General features: G+C 35.5%; 3 protein-coding genes across 4 annotated transcripts; 1 reads left to right on the top strand and 2 right to left on the bottom strand.

Annotated features, from left to right (window-relative positions):
- Positions 1-662: 662 nt before the first annotated feature.
- Positions 663-5,793, bottom strand: LOC140774748 (uncharacterized). The gene is made up of 6 exons (XM_073117849.1): positions 5,458-5,793; positions 3,950-4,477; positions 3,156-3,379; positions 2,655-2,801; positions 1,857-2,081; positions 663-1,361 (listed from the first exon to the last, which is right to left on the bottom strand). Exons 1-6 carry the CDS (start codon positions 5,716-5,718, stop codon positions 1,112-1,114), a joined length of 1,635 nt encoding a protein of 544 aa, XP_072973950.1. The 5' UTR covers positions 5,719-5,793; the 3' UTR covers positions 663-1,111.
- Positions 5,794-6,574: 781 nt separating this feature from the next.
- On the bottom strand, positions 6,575-9,101 carry LOC140773885 (uncharacterized). Its single transcript, XM_073116663.1, has 4 exons — positions 8,943-9,101; positions 8,751-8,853; positions 7,443-7,817; positions 6,575-7,014 (listed from the first exon to the last, which is right to left on the bottom strand). The coding sequence occupies exons 1-4, from the start codon at positions 9,044-9,046 to the stop codon at positions 6,886-6,888; spliced, it is 711 nt and encodes a 236-aa protein (XP_072972764.1). The 5' UTR covers positions 9,047-9,101; the 3' UTR covers positions 6,575-6,885.
- A 1,844-nt stretch (positions 9,102-10,945) lies between these two features.
- LOC140773356 (calcineurin B-like protein 3) lies at positions 10,946-18,809 on the top strand. Of its 2 annotated transcripts, none has more exons than XM_073115858.1 (9): positions 10,946-11,088; positions 12,721-12,869; positions 13,031-13,113; positions 13,476-13,535; positions 14,991-15,099; positions 16,134-16,186; positions 16,980-17,060; positions 17,217-17,329; positions 18,448-18,809. In XM_073115858.1, exons 2-9 carry the CDS (start codon positions 12,752-12,754, stop codon positions 18,503-18,505), a joined length of 675 nt encoding a protein of 224 aa, XP_072971959.1. In that variant the 5' UTR covers positions 10,946-11,088; positions 12,721-12,751; the 3' UTR covers positions 18,506-18,809. The 2 variants fall into 2 exon arrangements, with proteins under 2 accessions (XP_072971959.1, XP_072971960.1); XM_073115859.1 differs by lacking the exon at positions 10,946-11,088 and adding an exon at positions 11,123-11,257.
- The last annotated feature ends 19 nt before the right edge of the window (positions 18,810-18,828 follow it).

The raw sequence follows: 18,828 nt of genomic DNA, 5'->3' as shown, positions 1-18,828 counted from the left end.
CGACAGGAAATATAAAAATTCAAGCACCAACTAATAAAGAAATAAAAATTACTAATTAATCAACTTCGAAGGGCTTTTCTGCATAATTGTTACTTCATGAAAATAAATTCATGAACAATTGATGATCAATCAATTCCATGTTTGGAAATATTTTGATTTCTAAACTTTAAAAAAAAAAACCACTAACTTTATTTCTTTTCCCAAATATTGCTGATTTTTAGTAATTAAAAAGTATAGCTATATTTTATAGATAATTATTTTGTACATTTTAAAAAGACTCAGCATTACTACTTTATATCTTTCACAAATATTATGAATTTAACCCCTCTTGATTGGAAATTTTCGAGGCATGACTATTTTGTCACCTTCAGACATGAGAGATTTGTATTTGGTGACTTCGACATAGAGATAATTAGTCAAGCAGCCATCAGCGTAAGTGTAGTTAAAATATGAATATTATCCAACCATTCTAGTGCTTATATCGTAACCATGATAGAGAACTTGTGAATAAATAACCAATGAGGGTATTAAAAGAATCAAGTTTAATTGCTTTCAGCTTTGTTGCCTGTCTATTTTATTCAAAACTTGCACACAAAGGCAAATCGAAAGATAAGAAAGAAAACGAAAGAAGCGTCGCATATTGCATAAAAATGAATGCAAATATCCAGCCTATGCAAACAAAGTTAGATAACAACGAGTCCACTGGCAGGACTTTTATGCAACCAAGAATCATAATTTATAGAGAATAACGCTGGAATAACACTATCCGGACTCCAATATACATCAGCTTACACGCGGAGAAGAAACTAATCGCCATCAGATACATTAGTTTTGTCGGAAAAAAAATTAATGCAAGATTTTAATCACTCAAGATAATCCATACGATGCTGTTTGAGACTCTGAACAAGAATAGCGCACGCCAGGTCCAGCGCCGATGATCTCACTGTCTGCAATGAATGGTGCTGTATTGGGTATAGTTGTAAAAAACCATGAGTAGCTTCCCTGCTAATAAAGCACAGCAGAGTGGAAGTGAAAAGAGACCAAAGGAGTTTCCACATCTTTTTCCCAAAGCATGACTTGGAAAAATAAAATAAAATTGCACAGGGAGGGTTTAGGATTCTGTCACATTAAGATGCTGCTCCAAGGCTTCATTTTCTCTCCTAATAGAATCTAAGTCTGTTTGGAGTTTCTCAATGTCAAAGCTACGAGAAGAAATGGCCGCTAGTTTAGTCTCAAACTCAGCTGCTTCCCTTCGAGCCCTGTCTGTGGCCAGAATGTTTTCTGAGATCTGTTCAAAGCCATCATGAATACTGGTTAGAAGCCTATATATCTGCCGCCTCACTGGGTCAGTTTTGGCATCCCTGCATATAAAGCAATAATAGACTGGAATTATTCTTCCGGTATATATGAGCATCAAAGTTATAGATTCGTGCACACAGGTACACACACACACCGTCCTATCACTAGCATCACAAATATTAACAATTTTACCAAGGAACTTTGGTAGTTATAATATGAAGTTAAAACCAATTCAGCCTTGTGAAGCAGTAAAGAGTTCATTGGTAACAGCTGCAACTAGCATTGGATGTTTGCTTGGATATACCACCATGCAACTCATGAAGCAAGTCCCCCGTGGATAGAAAGAAGTCTTTTATCATGAGTATAACTTTCAAGTAAGGCAAATCAGCATATTAACAATAACTATATATCTGGAGACAAAATAATAAGGCACCCAATGGTTGCAGTAAGCTCCTTATTGCCTTAATTTACTCAGCGTCAAATGACAAAATGGATTCATATTTTAGTAAAAGTAAGAGCATCACAAAAAAAATCTTACAATTCCTATTACTTCATACCTGAAAACAGTTTCTTCAACAACAGCATAAGTCCTGTGAAGCCGTTCCCTTATGGAGTTACTCTCGATCTGAAGCTCTCTAGTGTCTCGGACTATCCTCTCAATGTCCGCATCTTGTTTCCAGATATTCTTTGTAATCTCAGTTATACGCTGAACATAAGATTTTCTAGGAGAGATTTTAGGCAAATTTTCAAGCTCCACCAAGAGTTCAGAATATTCAACCTCTCTACCAATCAACGAGAAACAACAACAATGAAGAATCACTAGTTATTGGAAAAAAAGACATTTAAAATGATCAAATAAAAGCATAAGCTATATCAAAACATAAAAGATAAAATCAATCTCCCATCAAACTATCTCAATTAGTGACAGTTCAGAGGTATGAACACCGCAATAATCTTCTGTCACTAATTGAGACTCAAGAAAGATCCTTCAACTGTCAGTCTGTCACTAATGGATTCTACTGATTGCAAGGTAAGGTATGAACACCACAATAATCCTCTTTTGATGGATCACTCTATCCAGGCTTTCTTTATTTTGCATGTCAAAATTATACGAAGGGAATACAGTTTCAATTGGTTGTCAAGACGGTGCATAATGGCAATGCAGATTATGACTGTATCAAGATTTGCTCTGGAACTTGGATCATCATACAATGGGTGTCTATACTGGTCATATGGAAAAGCATTTTCATGTTCTGCTCAGAAGAGTACTATAAAAATGGCCCAGCTTGGGAAAAAGGAAGCAATATAATGAATTTAAATAATCTACGTATAGTATCCAAATTAAGAGATGTTACCTTTTGCGAAACTCAGATAAAGTGGCCTCTATTTCTTGCTCAATTTTTTTCAAGTTAACGGATCCTTCTTGAAAGTCAGGTCCTTGAGAATCTGGTGATTGCTCAATACTCATTTTCCTCTCTTCCATTGCTTGCTTAAGAGCATTCCTTCAGTAGATAATATCTTGAACTTAATCTCATAATAACACAAAATAGTGAAAATACAAATATAATACTTCTGAAAAGTGCCGGCATCCAGTAAGTCCAGCAAAGAATACTATAACCAAAGAAACATTTGCAGAATTTTGCAGCAGATCTTCATAAAACAGTATGTAATCCCTACAGCAATTAGAAATGAGAGGTCGAGAAGAGAATTTGCAAAGTAGCATGCTAGTGGCTAGAGTGAAATTTTATTAATATATCTTTATCTAGGTGAAACAACTCCCTACATTCAGTTGTCCTTAATAACCATAGTGAAAAGAATGAGGAAAATAGATAAAAATAAATTCCTTAATGTCCTACCTCTGCGATTTCAACTCCATAAGAGTTTGTTTTCTGTCTTCAACTTTCTCATTGAGCTCTCTGATATGAAAATCAAGAGAGTGTTGATCATCAAATGCCATATCTACAGCAGCATTCAGAATATTATACTCACCTTCTAAATTTTGAGCTTCCAAGGATTTCTCGTTCTTTGATTCCACCAAACATTTTTCTTGAGATTTCAAGGTATCAGCTTCAGACATTAACTGTTAAAAGGAAAAAAAATTATAAGGAAACAATCAGCAATGTAGATATTTATATTCATTAGGTAAACATCCCATGAATGCAAAGACGCCACTGAGATTCTTCAAGGAATGCACACACATCCTAAACCTTTCAAGTAAACAAAAAAGTATTTGACAATAATATGATGCAGACGAAACTTAACAATGGACACTTGTATAAAAGAAAACTCCACATGAGTAGAAAACAGAAAAGAAGAAATAAGAAGCTGGCTCAGTTATGAATAATCATTTTCTAGCTCTTGCAAATCACAGTAATCTCTGATAAAATCACCTTTGACAGATGGTAGGCGGCGCCTAAAAATGATAGTTATCTTTTGACATTGCAAATATCATAAACTGTCTAAACTATTTAATAGCATGGATGTCACTTCTTTAGAATGTTTTACATTTAATAGTTATCTTTCGACATTGAAAATATCACAGCTGCAATATAATCACACAAATGAAGCTATTGCATAGAAAAAGCAACTTTGTCCATAAACTGTCTAAACTATCTAATAGCATGGATGTCACTTCTTTAGAATGTTTTACCTTTGATAGGTATAATTGCAGAGAAGCCAATTGTTCCTCAAGTCCAGTAACATCATTACTGCCTTTAGTTGCAATATTTTCTCCATCACAGTACTCCACAGGTTCTTCTGAGACATCTTTAACAACTTCCTTGCTGCATTGACCCTGTATCTCACCGAATTCTGTGTGCCCAGACCTTAGAGGTGCATCCTCAGCTGAATCTCCAGATTGCCATGGGCAAGCACCATCATCTATCAGCTTATCATTGGCGACACTTTCAACAGTAGTCTCAGCTGGCTCAGAAGATCCTCTCTTTGATACCACAAAAAAACTTGTTTTATTTGCATCTTTCTGTTTATCTCCACCAGTCACCTTATCTTTTGATTCTTGTGCAGTTTGATGATACCTAACACCGGTAACTTTATTCTCATTAATCGTATAGCCTGTTGCTTTACTATCTGTGGCACTTCTAACTTCAGATGATTCAGCTAGCTTTTCCACCAAGAATCTCACCACCTTATATGAGTCTTCATTAGACGGGTAGAGGAACTGCCAGAATCAACATACAAACACTGCTTCTCAGATATTGGCTGGAGAATAATGGAAAGGAGTAAAGAAAATAATAGAAAAATAGACCAAATAAATACACTCTTCTCCGTCTACAATCAAATTGTGGGAGGGCACAAGAACCAATATGCTCAAAAGATGGAGTAGACTAAAGAGGATAGCTCAAAACCTCCAATATGATGTCTCATCAAAGACAAACAATTTCAGTCAGTAAGTTGTCATCTCTGCATGGTAATGAATAAATTGGTGTCTATGTGTCTCATAACAAGTTCCACGATATTCAAATGCACATAATATGCAGCATAACATGCAAAAAGATAAAGCAAGCATATAAGTGCCATTCAACTCGAAATGACTTGCGTTAGTGTTTTTTTTTTTCAGCTCTGTTAATATCAGTTCCCTTTCCTTATAATCATATTGCAATCCTTCCTGCATTGGCGCATGAAATTGACTATGAAATAGCCATGCATTTTGTAGGAAAGAAAAGATACATTTACAGACAGATAATTTTACCATCATCTAAACAATAAGAACACAGGAAGTATTGTCGACTTCAGTGCAAAACTCCACGAAATGGGTATCCCGATTAGAGCCCAATCCAGCAATTTGGCAACCAAAATGAGAACTTGCGAATAGCGAAGAGAAGAAAGGGGGATAATTCATCATCTATGAAACAATCACGCAGTTTCTGAGAGAAAAAGTGCATTTCCAATGGATAATTTTACCATAATTTAACCACAAAAAAGCGCAGTATTTCACGATATCTAAATATTTTTGACGCCATGAATCTCGAAGCGCCATTGGAATCCAACGGTCTGCCGACAAAAGGGAACGTCATGATCATCCTCGATACGAAGATACTACGGCATGAGTACTGCGATTTGATCGGACTACAATGGGGTCTGCCGACAGAAGGGAGACAACTTTCGAATCGAGAAGAGAGGGGGAAAAGGAAAAGTCACCTGGTGAAAGCTGAGGTCGGCACCGTAGCCGAGGGACCAAACGGCGGAGGCGATGCGCTCACAGATCTCGAAGCGCTCGGCTGTGGTCTCCGGGAGTGAGGGCGGCGGGAAGGAGGAAGAGGGATCGATGAGGTGGAGGAATTGGGCGCAGATGGAGAAGAGGGAATCGGGAGAGAGGTCTCGGAGGGAAGAGATGGAGGTGGGTAGAGAGACGCCGGAGCTGCGCAGGGAATTGAGGAGGATCTCCTCCGCTTCGTCCATGGCCGGACTATTTGGGTGTTCTGGGTCCTGCTTCTACTTACCATGTCATGCATAATATTTTCTAGGCTTAATGACGTTTTTGCTCCACTTAATATCATTTATCCTTTTATACTATAAAAGTATATAAATATTTTTTCCGACAGTTGACTTTTAAATAACTAAAACCAATTAGACCTCATTAACAAATAGCCCAAAATTTCTATAGTCGGAAAGAATTTTAGATTTTATTAGATAGTACATTAAAATTATTTATCTAACTTTAGATAATATTAATTGGAGATCTAACGATAACTCTAATCTACGTTTAAATGAGACCTAGAAGTCAACGCAGAGAAAGATAGGATAAAAAAGTTTAGAAGTTAGATTTATTTGAACTAAATAGTCAATCAATATTTAATAGATTTATTATTTTTTTTAAATCTATTATAACTCTCTTCTTCTTTTTTTAAATCAAACATTTGCCACAGGAAACATCACATTTATAAGGACAATATAAAATGACCCAAAGCATTACTTTCCTACTAAATATTAAGTTAACAGGAAAATATTAGAGAGAACTCTGTTGAGTTCACCATCTAAAGGCCATTTTCTTCAGTAAATCTAAAATTTTTCTTTTTTTTTTTTTAAAAAAAAAAGACCCACTTGAATTTACTTACCAGTACAACCAGTCCAGTGGTACCATCACAATACGACACCAAATTGTTAAGAAGAGAAGACAAAAAGAAAGCCATGGTATTATGATCGTAGCCAGAAACTCTTTTACTTGGAGAAACATAAACTGCCGGTTAACCTTTCTTGTACTTTCCTAGAGAAACAAACGATACCATCTTCTGTGTAACAGTAGGCAAACATAAAATGCCTGTTGTGAATAAAAATCACGTCACTTTCAGGAGAATTCAGAAAGTTCCAAGCAGCCTAGAATATACTGCTCTCAGATACAGTATACCAACATCAGCATTATAATATTTTCCCCTCGTAACAGAACATAAGACAGCAATTTTCAGGAAATGGCACTGGTACAGCGATCAACTATCGATAACTAGAAGTAGTTAAGCTTTAACATCAAATCATTTGAGATCTTTTGCCATTATATAGAACGAACAAAATCAATGTCACATGTCACAGCCAGAAATCCTTAAAATTGGCTGATATCTCACTGTATAAATCTCACCCGTACAGTTCGCGCCATGGCTCTTGAACACTTCGTGTGTTGTCTGTTTGTTTCTCTTTAATGCTTTCTTTGGAGAAGCCCAAATTAATGTGGCTGGCCAATAATTGTCCCATTTCCTCTAGTGCCTGCAAATGAAAACAATATAGTGCCTACTCAAGGGAGTGCAACAAAATTTTTTTGCAGAGAATCAATGCTATAACCCACTATAGCAGCACATAGGGAAATCAACAAAATGAGACCACAAAGAGTGAATTAAATAATGTATGGACTCTCGGCAATCAAGCTACGAAATTGTTTAGCCTACTAAGCTCAATTTGATCTAAAATGCATATAAAAGAGATGGATATTTAGTTGTCAAGTAAGAATCAGAAATAACCGAGTAAAATTTTTATCATGTTCTCAACTCAAAGACAGTAGCTGTTAGTGAGGTCACTGTCATTTTGGTTACTCTATTTGGTAATTTGGAGATGTTATGATATATCCTGCTATGGACCTGTCAGCAATACAAACTACAGTTCAACTTCTATATAGTCTGGGGAAACTTTACTCATACCTCAATCTCCATAGATCTTTGATTCTGACCGTTTGAAGCTATAAGAAGAACTGTTGAGATATTTAACACGCGCACCATTTGCAGCAAACAGGCCAATGGCTCACTTTTAATTTGTAATGATGGAGGAGGCGCAGTGATTCCATCAAGCAAGCTCTGAGAAAAGTCAGATGTTGCCCCTATTGGAGCACCATAAAGTGTAACTATCTGTCCTGATCGATGCAGCACTGCATGATTGGCTTTTAGTGATCTTGCGATGAATGGAAGTATTAGAATTGGTGGATCAGAAAAATCATTCAAAGTAATTAACGCTAAAACTTCATTCATCACACATGCAGCAACAGGGGGCTCATAGTTTGGGAGAAGCAGAACTGAAACCTGCAGCTAAAAGAAAATACAGTTAGATATTATTGCTCCTAAGAGGAGGCAAAAAGAGCACTTGTTGGTGTCCGAATTGTAAGGAGTGGTTAATACATACATGTCCAGACTCTGAAATAGGTAATGTACCAGTCAAAACTAGTAATAACTGATTCAAGATAATAATTTCTTGTTACTATAGAAATTGCATTTTATATAAGGATACATGTAGCTTGAAGCTATCAGTTATGTATGGTCTAAGTGTAGTTTTATAAGTGGACCCCAAACTAAAGACAATTACACAAGATTGTCACAAAAACTTAATAATGCATCTGTGCATGGAAGTTGCATAGTTTGTTTAAAAATGCTTGCATACTTCTTTCTTCGGCTGCTAACTTGCTAGTAGTTTCATTTCATCATTATCAACCCTCAATATCCCATAACTTTACTAACAAACTTTAAGAATAATCATCAATATTAGATTTTCACCTAAACTCTACCTTTGCCAACAAAAAAAAAAAAAAAAACCCATTATCTTGCATATTTTTTGCAAAAGGAATTGATAATATTTCCCACTTTCCAAAGTAAAAAAAGGGTGAGAAATGAGCACAAAATCTGCTTTGTATCTGACAATACTCACATTGTAAGTGGTCAAAAATGTTAGCAGAATTAGAAGGTTATAAATGATCAGAATCATGACCAACATGAGTCAATTACAACAACATAAAAGTAACTTAATTGCTCAATTGGAATTTTTGTCACATAAATCAAATTAATAACAGAAAAAAGCTTCCAGCTTCCAATACACTTGCACTTCAGTCATTTTTACGAAAGCAATTGCATTTTATCCGATCAAATCGAGTTAACAAATCTATCCGTTCGACTAAATCTTAGAGAAAAAGAAAATTAGGCAAAAAAATAAAATAAAAGGGGGAGGAATTAGGGTTAACTTGCCTGAGGTGAGCCATGCGGATCAAGAAACTGAACCAGATCGCCCGAAGCCTTGCTGTCTTTGATGCCGTACTTATCCAAGGCGAGATCGAAAGCGGAGGATTCTCTACAGGATTCGAATTAGTAGTAAAAGCCGTGCGGAATTAAAAATAGAAGAAGTAGTAGTGGAAAAGGGCGGCTAGGGTTCCTGCCGACCTCGTTAGATGCGAATCTAGGAGCGGGCGGAGGGCGTCGGCAATGGCGGATCCGAATCCGTCGGCGTCGCGGACGAGGACGATCACCTTGGAAGCCAGCTTCATCGCTCACAGCTCACTTGGCAGCAATAGAGCGGTGAGAGGACGGAAATTGTAAATAGACCGCCGCAAAATTTAACGCAAAACCTTAAATACCAAAATTACAAATCATACCCTCTATTTTATCTATTATAAGATTTACATCCGTCTTTAAATTTTTTATAACTAAAACTTTAATTTATTTTTTATAATTTTTATTTAATACTCTATGTTAATTTAAACGATGCTAGCAAAAAAATATTCCGTTATAATATATAAAATAATTAATAAATGTATAAATTATATAAGCCTTCTTTAGAGGAGGGGCAGAGAGGAGAAAAATAGTCGTTGAGATATTTAGTAAGTCGATATCAGTTAGTCAAAATAATATCAAGATATTAAATGAGAATTAGAGAGAAAAAGAAAAGATCGTGTTACAAAATCATTAAAGATGATATGTAAATCACAAAATAGATTAAATATAGGTGTAATTTATAAAATATCCTTTTTAACACAAAAAATAGGTTTTTTTTATTTTTATTTTAAAACATGTTTGAGAGTTTATGACCAAACTAATCGAAACTTTTTTACGCATTTAGTACACTTTAAAATTTAAATATGAAATTATGTGTATGCAAACCGCTTATCACGATGAGTTGACGGCGACTTCTCAATATAAGAGGATTTTAATTAGCGATTTTGCTAAAGTGATTAATCGCATCTAGTTTTGTATTTTAAATTGTGAAGTGAATTAGACACTTAAAGAATTAGCATAATGCTTAAAATAGTTAAAAACCCTATATTCAATGAAAGGTAGCATATTATTCTGTTTACCTCAGTCCTAGGTCTTCTAAGGTTTGGCTTAACATTTTAACCTACCTTCGGAGGGCCTTGATCCATTCATCCCCCTAAAAATTGACAAGATCCCCCTCCCATGAGTCCCCTCCCCTGTCCTAGCCTGAGTAGCTACTGGAGAGGAGAGGTTTTCTCTTTTATATTTTCTCATCTCTATTTTATCTTTATCTTTTTCTGTCATCTAAGCCTCTCTTCTTTCTTTCTTTTCACGCTGACTATTTTTTTTTTAATATGGCTCTCTCACCCTCCTCCATCCTTGTTATTTTCCATCACTTTGTTGTGTTTCCTACCGTAGCCACCATCCATCTCCCTCGATTGTCTGTCACTGCTTCCTTCTTGGCATTGTTTACCTGTTGTTCGTTGACCTCAATAAGCATCACTCTTAGTTGATTCTTTCGTATGCTCAATCGTCCCTCGCTACCACAAATCACTACGAAGCAGTAGGCTAATTTTAGGTCATTTTGTGTTCACATATTTTCTAGGACTTTTCTTCTTATTATATCTTGTATGTGCCTTTACACTTAATTGGAGCTTGCCTTTGGATTTTTCCTTGGCTCGAGCTCAGGCCATGACCGTGAGCGTAGTGGTGAATCAGGGTTTCAGCTTAGTCTATCATAGTCTTGGGTTGGGTTGTTGCTGTAGAGTATCGGTTGCACTATTGGGTTGTAGTCGATGCTTACAAATAATTAGATCTAACAACTCTCCGCCTCGCCGCAGCCTACAAGCCCCCCATCAACACTGCCTTCTATCTAAGTCTAAGCACTGTATATTAGTTTTCTTCCCAAATTTTACTCTCTACGCTGACTCTAAGAGTTCTGCTACTGAAAATTTGCCTAGAGACAACTAGACGAGGCTAGAAATATAAATAGACCTAATTTAGAAATTCAATTGAGATCTAAAGGTTATATCTAATTCCCTAATCAAGCTTAATTCAATAATTAATTTTTCTCCTTTTATGTTGGTAAAGAGTATATCTGATTCAAATTTACATCACGCTTGGCTGGAAGCATATATTCAAGATTAATTTTAATTAGGCTCGAGCTTGACACGGCTCAGAAATATAAATAAAAATCTTTCCAGATTTGATCTATGATTTAGTTTTATTTTCTCCCAGCACGTATATATTATATATACAGGGTATATCTCCCAAGAATTTGAGGATCGAATAAACTCGTAGGCATGTATCAAAATTGGGCTTCGCCCTTTTTCCTCAGGCAAGCTCCTCTCGCTCTCTCTTTCTCTAGAGATTCTCTTAACTAGAATCTTTGAAACCCTTCCTTCTTTTTTAATCGGTGGGATTATTCATGTGCGCGTGTTGGAATCCAAACTGATGTCTTCGGGAACAATCTTTCTCCCGATCTGTCTTCGTTCGATTCTTGAAAAGTTCGACTCTGATTTGGATTTTAGTTTCGATTTCCTCCCTTTGTGCGATTCTAGGTTTTGTTTTGATGGTTTTTTTTTTTTATTAAATAAGTAACAAGAAGAGGAACTATATTTGGATTTGAAGGACTTCGGGGTTTAGCGCAGTCAAATATGGATTTCTATGAAGAGGAGAAAGATTTTTGATCAACGATCAATCATTAATACTTAATGAACGCGTAGGTCGTAGGATTCTTGAATACCCATGTAGATTTACCATGGATTTACCTAGGTAATCCGATCGTGTGCTTCTTTTCTGATCTAGTCGTATCTTGAGAAATTACTGCTGTCATGCATTTAAATTGTCTGCAAGGCCCAAATTGATGCTCCTTGTAAGTTTTGCATTTATTCAGTCTTGCCATTATCTGGTGGGACTGAGGGCGTCGTGTTGCTATCAATATTGTGTTATCATTGCCTTCAGCCCCAGCTTCCCAGTTGATGAAAAATTGCGTAACTTCAGTACCTGTCACTGTGCACAGAATCCTTAATGTCATAAATTGCTTCAAATCTTGCTAAAATTTTACTTGGATATATAAGAGATTTCGTCAGCTATATTTTCTATTCTTTTTCCTCCTGATAATTTTGGTTCTCACTTTAAGTTTGCATGTGTGCATGCCAAATAGTTTTAACTTGCAAATGTTTTCTTTTTCTACTTTTCTTGTCATTGAATGATTATCTCTGGGTTACCGAGTAATAAATGGTGCAATTGATGTTTTCAGATGCCAATACTTTATCTATCTTACTAAGCATGCCCCTCTTACTTGAAATTTGGAAAACTTAGGGGATTCTGGCCCTTTTTTATTCTATTTGCAGATTTGGGTACAATAGCATTCATGTGACATACATTTAGTTGTAACAAACTATCAATTTTTTTTTTGTGACAACTAGAAAGAAATTCTTTTCAGTTGTTATGCATCTCATCTATACAGATTTGAGTAACACTTTCCTATGAAATTATGTCTAACAACATTGGTTTTTTTTGCCTTGCTTGATTACATAAAGGATATATGAGTTATCTATTGTTCCACTTAGTATATGCATGTTATTGAACTATTGGCCAGCACTTTTCTGTGGAATTATCCCCTGCAGCATTGACCTTTTCTTTCGCTTGACAACATGAACGATTGATGAGTTTTCCTTCCTAACTGTTCCATTATAAATCCTATATGCATGTGAATGATTCAATCTTAGACTGTGTTGAAATTTTTTTCAAGTCTATACTGCTTGCCCATTGCAATGCGAACCATGTAGGCATGTACTTTCCCTTGGAAATTAGGCTAGTTTCTGTTCAGAAATATCTTGTCATTGGCTTTAGGTGAATAGAAATGTAATAGAGATTATCTCAAAGAAAGTTATTTTCCAGCTGAAAATTTAATGATGAGCTTTCTTGGAATTGCATGAAATATTTCAAATTTTCCTGGTTGCAGGTATGGAGTGTGTTAATGAGTGGACAATATCATGTTGCAGTGCCTAGAGGGAATCAAGCAACTACTTGCTGTCATTTTGAGGTGCTGTGATCTTGACCTACAGCCAAAGGGCCTCAAAGATCCTGAACTTTTGGCAAGGGAAACAGTTTGTGCGTTTCATGAAATCTTTTGGCATTTAATATATCCATCCTTAAATGCAGATAGCAGCACTCTTCTTACTACCATCTTCTTAGTTCACACATCACATTGCTGCTGTAGGAAATGAATTGGACCCCTGCTTAATCTGAAACTCTATTTGGTTTATGTGCAGTTAGCGTAAGTGAAATTGAAGCTCTATATGAGCTTTTTAAGAAGATCAGCAGTGCTGTGATAGATGATGGACTGATTAACAAGGTCAGAAGACTCAGAACTTCATTTAAATTGTTACATTGAAGTATTTGTATGGTTACGATTAGGTTGATCTGATTAATTGATACCCTGCATTTGATTCTTTTTCATGAACTTTTATGCTATTTCCATGTTTGGAACATTCTCTATTATTTTCTTTTTTTATAACTTAGAGCTTCTGCATCATGGTTGCTTTGTCATTTTTAAATCTGTTTTGGACATTGTATTGATTATTTCTCACATTTAGAAGTTTGCACTTTTGCTGCTGTTCCTTTCATAATTGATATGCATCTTAGTTTGGAATGTTCCATTTGATTCATTATTCTTTTCTATCTTATCTTGATCCCTTTTTTACCTTCTTGCTGCAGGAGGAATTCCAACTTGCCCTCTTTAAGACCAATAAAAAAGAGAGTTTATTTGCTGATCGGGTATGACCATGTGAAACATATTGGTCTAAGAATATCAGGAGTTTTCTAGTGCTTAAGTTTATTCTTGATAGAGTGCGATTTTCTCATGCAGCCACTCATTATATTTTCCATACTTTGCGAGGACTTGGGACAAGTTGAACTAATTCTTTTACTTGTTTTCGACTTTCTGCTTTGGTACTTAATACTTAATAGTTTCAGTATAGGTTATTTTTTACAGATCTGGTGTATTTTGCTGATCTAATAATCTTTGATTGCATTGCGGATCTGTTAATACTATGATTCATTAAATGGAGTACAAAAGAAATGCAAAAAACATGCATTCTGGTGTTTTGTGGCCTGTAAATCTGATTATTCCTAGTGGTCACATGAGTAAATTTTAGAATCCGTCAGTGTTTTTGTTTTCAAAGATAATCAGGAATCTGCTAATCTGATCTGCAAACAGATGACACTTTAGCTTTCTTTTCTTGTCCATGTCACCAAAACATGCTGGTATCCCGTCATCTTTCGTGGAATTTTCTGCCCTACTTTTCTTTTGTCATTTTTGTCTGGTATAGTATCATCAGATGAAGGTCAATTGAGTGATGAGAAGTGAGAACAGATCAGAGATGTACTTGATGTGAGCTTGGGGCTTTCTCCATGCGCCTCAGTGGTGTTGGGTTGCATTGTAATTAAGCCTATTCTAGGACAGGGTACTGTACATTTTAGCAGTTATATATGGTGTCACATTTTGGGCCATGGTAATACAGTTATAGTCATGTTTGCATTTGCTTCAAAAATATTTTGGTTGCATGGTGATTAATGGCAGATCTTTCCAGTTATGATTGTGCTTTGGCTTGACCTAGCATGAGAACATTGTTGTTGTTGCTATTATAATGTTTCTTGTGGTTGTTATAGATGGTTCCTATATAAGTGTTACCATTTTAAGTGTTGCTACTCTTATGTTGATCACTATTGAAAATCTTTTATGTGGATAGGACAGGTGAGTTTTCTGCTAAATATATTGTAAGGCTCCTCCTGTGTGTTATTTTCAACACCATCAAATTCATTTTCTTTGAGATACATCCTATGAACTTATAGTGGTATTTATTTCTCCAGTATGTATGATTCACTGAAGAGGTTAGCGAGCTGTGTTCATTTCCCATTTAGGCATGTCAAACTAGGATTGCTAAACACTTTTTAACATTCTGGCACCACGTAAATATGAAATCATCAACTGGTTTGGCTTCACCTGGGTGGTGATAGACTGCATATAGACATTGATGAGTATCCCTGATCTTAGTTATAGAGCACCAAGACAGAAAGGAGAATTTTTTTTGTTATGCTTCAATTCTGTTTTGGACATTAAGACTCTTTATACAAAAAGGAAAAGTAGTGGAATAAGCAGAGAGCTGATTTTTGTGTTCTCTGTGTCCATAAAATAAATTTTTACAAGTTTTTCAATTTAAATGATTGCAGGTATTTGACTTGTTTGATACAAAACATAATGGAATCCTAGGATTTGAAGAGTTTGCACGTGCTCTTTCAGTATTCCACCCTAATGCTCCAATTGATGATAAAATCGAGTGTAAGTAGTATAATCTCCTTGTCGAGTTATCTGAGCAAGACACAGTCAGACTAAGTGTTTGATTACCAATTTTAATATGCATGTGCAATTTTGACTTTTGAGCTTATGTCATGTATACCATGTCCTGGAAAGCATGCTTACGATTGATTTAATTTTTTTCTTTGATGTGCATAAGTTGCTATTACGGAGTATGTGAGAAGCAAACATAAGTAGTGAATTTGAATTTATTTAAGGACTGTGGATGGAAGATCCAATTTTATTTTTGGCATTATTCAGGATTTAAAATCTGTTTGGTCTGCTTCTAGAATTTCTATATAGAATATCAAAAGTTTCCTTTCATTCTGTTCGCTTTCCAGAATATCGTTATTTGTATGGCATTAGGTAAAAATATAGTCATTGTATGAAATCCTATCCTTTCACATTAGAATGGAACTTTAGCTCATGTAATATTGGCACTAACGACTCATCAGTTCAACATTAAGAGAGATTGGTAAAGAACCATTTTGCTCTGTCTTGCTTCTTGTCTGTAATATTTGTAAGATTTTGTGAAAAGATTTCACCATATATATTCTGCAAATGATACTCCTGAAACTTTGAGAAATGTGTAAAAATTGGATCTTGATAGGAAGAAATCTCCGATTAAATGCTCAAAAAGGAATTGTATTGCACCTTACTGTCCAATGTATCGTGATAAACCAGGTCATATTTTTTAAATTCAAAATATAGTTCTAGCACTTTAGGTGGAAAATCATACTGCTATATTCATGAGATATTATATGAAATCAAAACATTAATCTAGATGATTATGTTCATTCAATAATTTTGGAGATCATTGCTTTACAATTTACATATACTTTCTTTATATCTTTAAGATGCTATTACTTGAAATCATACAGCCGACATATCTATCAAAAATTGCTTAGGTAACATACTTTTTCTTCCATAGTCATCGTCCTTTATTTTGCTGTATTGTTTGATGTTGTCGACTTAAAAGTATGAAGGGGATAAGAAAACTTACACAACAATATTTGCAGTTTCTTTCCAACTATATGATCTCAAGCAACAAGGGTTCATTGAAAGACAAGAGGTATTTCTTATTTCAAGCATGTAAATGGTGGTCGGCAAATTCTTATTGCATATCCTGTTTATGACGTTAATGAGGCTTCTAGAATAATATCTTCTGTCTGCATCATCAATTTGTTGGATCATTGACTTTCCTCTATACCATCCAAGTTTAGTCCAGATTTTCTAGATTGATGCATCCTGTAAAAACTTATTCCATGTTTCTCACATTAACCTGGTAACTTTATCAATGCATCCTTTTCATTTCCAATAGTATCCTTGTTGTGGACTCCTAAACCAACTTTTGTGTCAAGATTGTAATCACCCAATTCCATGCAATTGCTTTTCTTTAAAATTTATCTGCATGATCGAGCCGTGGTGGATTTAAGTGCTATATGACTATATGTATATTTTAACATCAGCAGTAGAGATTTTGTGGCACCTAAAGTTCAGTTTTTGTGCTCTTTGGATTTACTTTGACTTTGGAAGGTCAAAGGTGACAAAATTAGTGCCAAATGTCTGAGGATGAAGGCTTGTATTTCTCATGAGTGCTGATTATTTCATATTTCCATTACCTTGTGTTATTTGTCGAAAGGTTCTTAGCAGGGAGAAAGAATTCCTATTATGTTCATTTTCTGTCAATTAGTTATTCAGATAGCCAACTAAGGGATCATATACTGAACACTATATCGATTGTTTTCATCAAGCTGTGTGGCTGTAATTGATTGAGAAACAGGCTCGCTGAATATTCATTGTATACACTCGATATTTCAGAGTTTCGATGGAGTCCTGTAGATGACATAATCCGTTGTTCTCAGGTTAAGCAGATGGTAGTGGCTACACTTGCTGAATCGGGCATGAATCTTTCGGATGAAGTCATAGAGAGTATCATTGATAAGGTGCATTCTTTATTTTTGTGCTATGCGTCTCTGCCTCATTCAGAGTATTTGGCTGGGATTAGTTGTTGACTGATAAACATTTATCAGTCAAATATTCACAAATTGCATCATGCACATCAGTAATTGTTGACCGATAAATATATGTTTTGTTGCAAGACGTTTGAGGAAGCGGACACAAAGCATGACGGGAAAATTGACAAGGAAGAGTGGCGCAATCTTGTTCTGAGGCATCCCTCTTTGCTGAAGAATATGACTCTACAATACCTCAAGTAAGAATTACTGATTCATCCACATGGAACTTTTGGATGCAACTGCCATTTTTCCTGTCGTTTTGTGACTCAATAATCATGTGTATCTTTTAATTATGAAATTTTCCGGTTTTGTTTATGATTTTTTTTCTTGTTCCTCATATGTATGACCGATGCACTGTTGATACAAAAAGAATTCTTAACTTTTTCATTGATCAACCCTTTGATTCTTAAGTTGATAGTGCTACTTGGCATTTGAGAAATGAGTTCAAGATACATGCATTTCCCTGCTCAGAGCCACACATTGAAGATCACAAATATCTAGAGGCACCAAAACTTCGATCCTTAGTGCACAGTGCACAGCAAAAAACACCTAGTCTAGTTTATAAAGTTGGACAGAATTGTCTGTCATCTTTGAGTCTTTGTGGCTCCAATTGGTCTTAGCCTCTTTCTTTTGCTGCTTGGTTCATGTTACTTTTCTCCTTTTCCTATAGAACTTATTATGTCATGCTGGAAGCATCTGCATGAATTATGTCCATTATTCTGACATTATTGAATGCTTTCTGGCATTCCTTAACGTTATACGCCTTTGCTGCATATTTGATGTTTAGGCTCACCATAGCCACCTTGGGAGCAAAAGGCAAATGAGGAATAGTTGAGTTATAGTGGACTATTATGGGCTTAAACAGCTAGTTGGTTCTTAGGGTGCTCTTTCCATGTTATGTTAACTTCCCTTTTATGCTCTCTGAGATTAGTTTTTCTAGAAACGGCTTTCCAATGCAAATAACGTGGTTTCCTCTTGGAAAAATATTGACTTGCTTGAAAATAGTATAACTGGTCAAACTGAGTGCTTCGTGCTCATCTTTGAATTTGATATTACTTCCTTATGTTTTGATGAAGTTACTGCCAACAACTTTTAGGCATTTTCCTTTGGGATATTCAAATTTAAATATCCTCAACCTTAAAATTCCTTATTTTTTCATATAGCAATATCAATTAAGCAGATGATATCATGTGTTTGTGAGAAAAGTATCTTTTGTACAAGAACATATTATGATTACTATTATGTTCTGCTGTTCCTCATTTACATGTCTGATGCTTCATCTCGCTTATACTCATCTCTTCTTCTATTTCAACAGGGATATAACTACTACCTTCCCAAGCTTTGTCTTCCACTCTCAAGTCGATGATACCTGATGTTCCGATTATATGCAACTCTAAAGGCAGGAAGGATATGCTCACCATGGTCTATTAAACTCTTCTGGATTGCATGAACACCTGTCTCTCAGTGCCCAGAAGAACAAATTATATTTGATGCTAGGAAGAATCGTCTTCTTTTATTTATCTTTCACAATCTTAAAAAATCTTTCTACTTCAGTGGAGAGTATCACTTTTATTGTTTATGTTCTTGGACGTTTCTATACTGTGTACAAAATTGAATTGAATTTAGCGGTTTGTATGATTGAGCAAAGTTGTATTCTGTTTCTTGAGCGGTGATAAATGTCTTCTAAAAAAATGAC

The sequence above is a fragment of the Typha angustifolia genome, chromosome 13, assembly GCF_048772165.1.
Source record: "Typha angustifolia cultivar Huaian chromosome 13, ASM4877216v1, whole genome shotgun sequence".
NCBI lineage: Eukaryota > Viridiplantae > Streptophyta > Magnoliopsida > Poales > Typhaceae > Typha > Typha angustifolia.
Note: the sequence above shows the minus strand (reverse complement) of the source record. Positions and strands in the feature narration are given on the sequence as shown.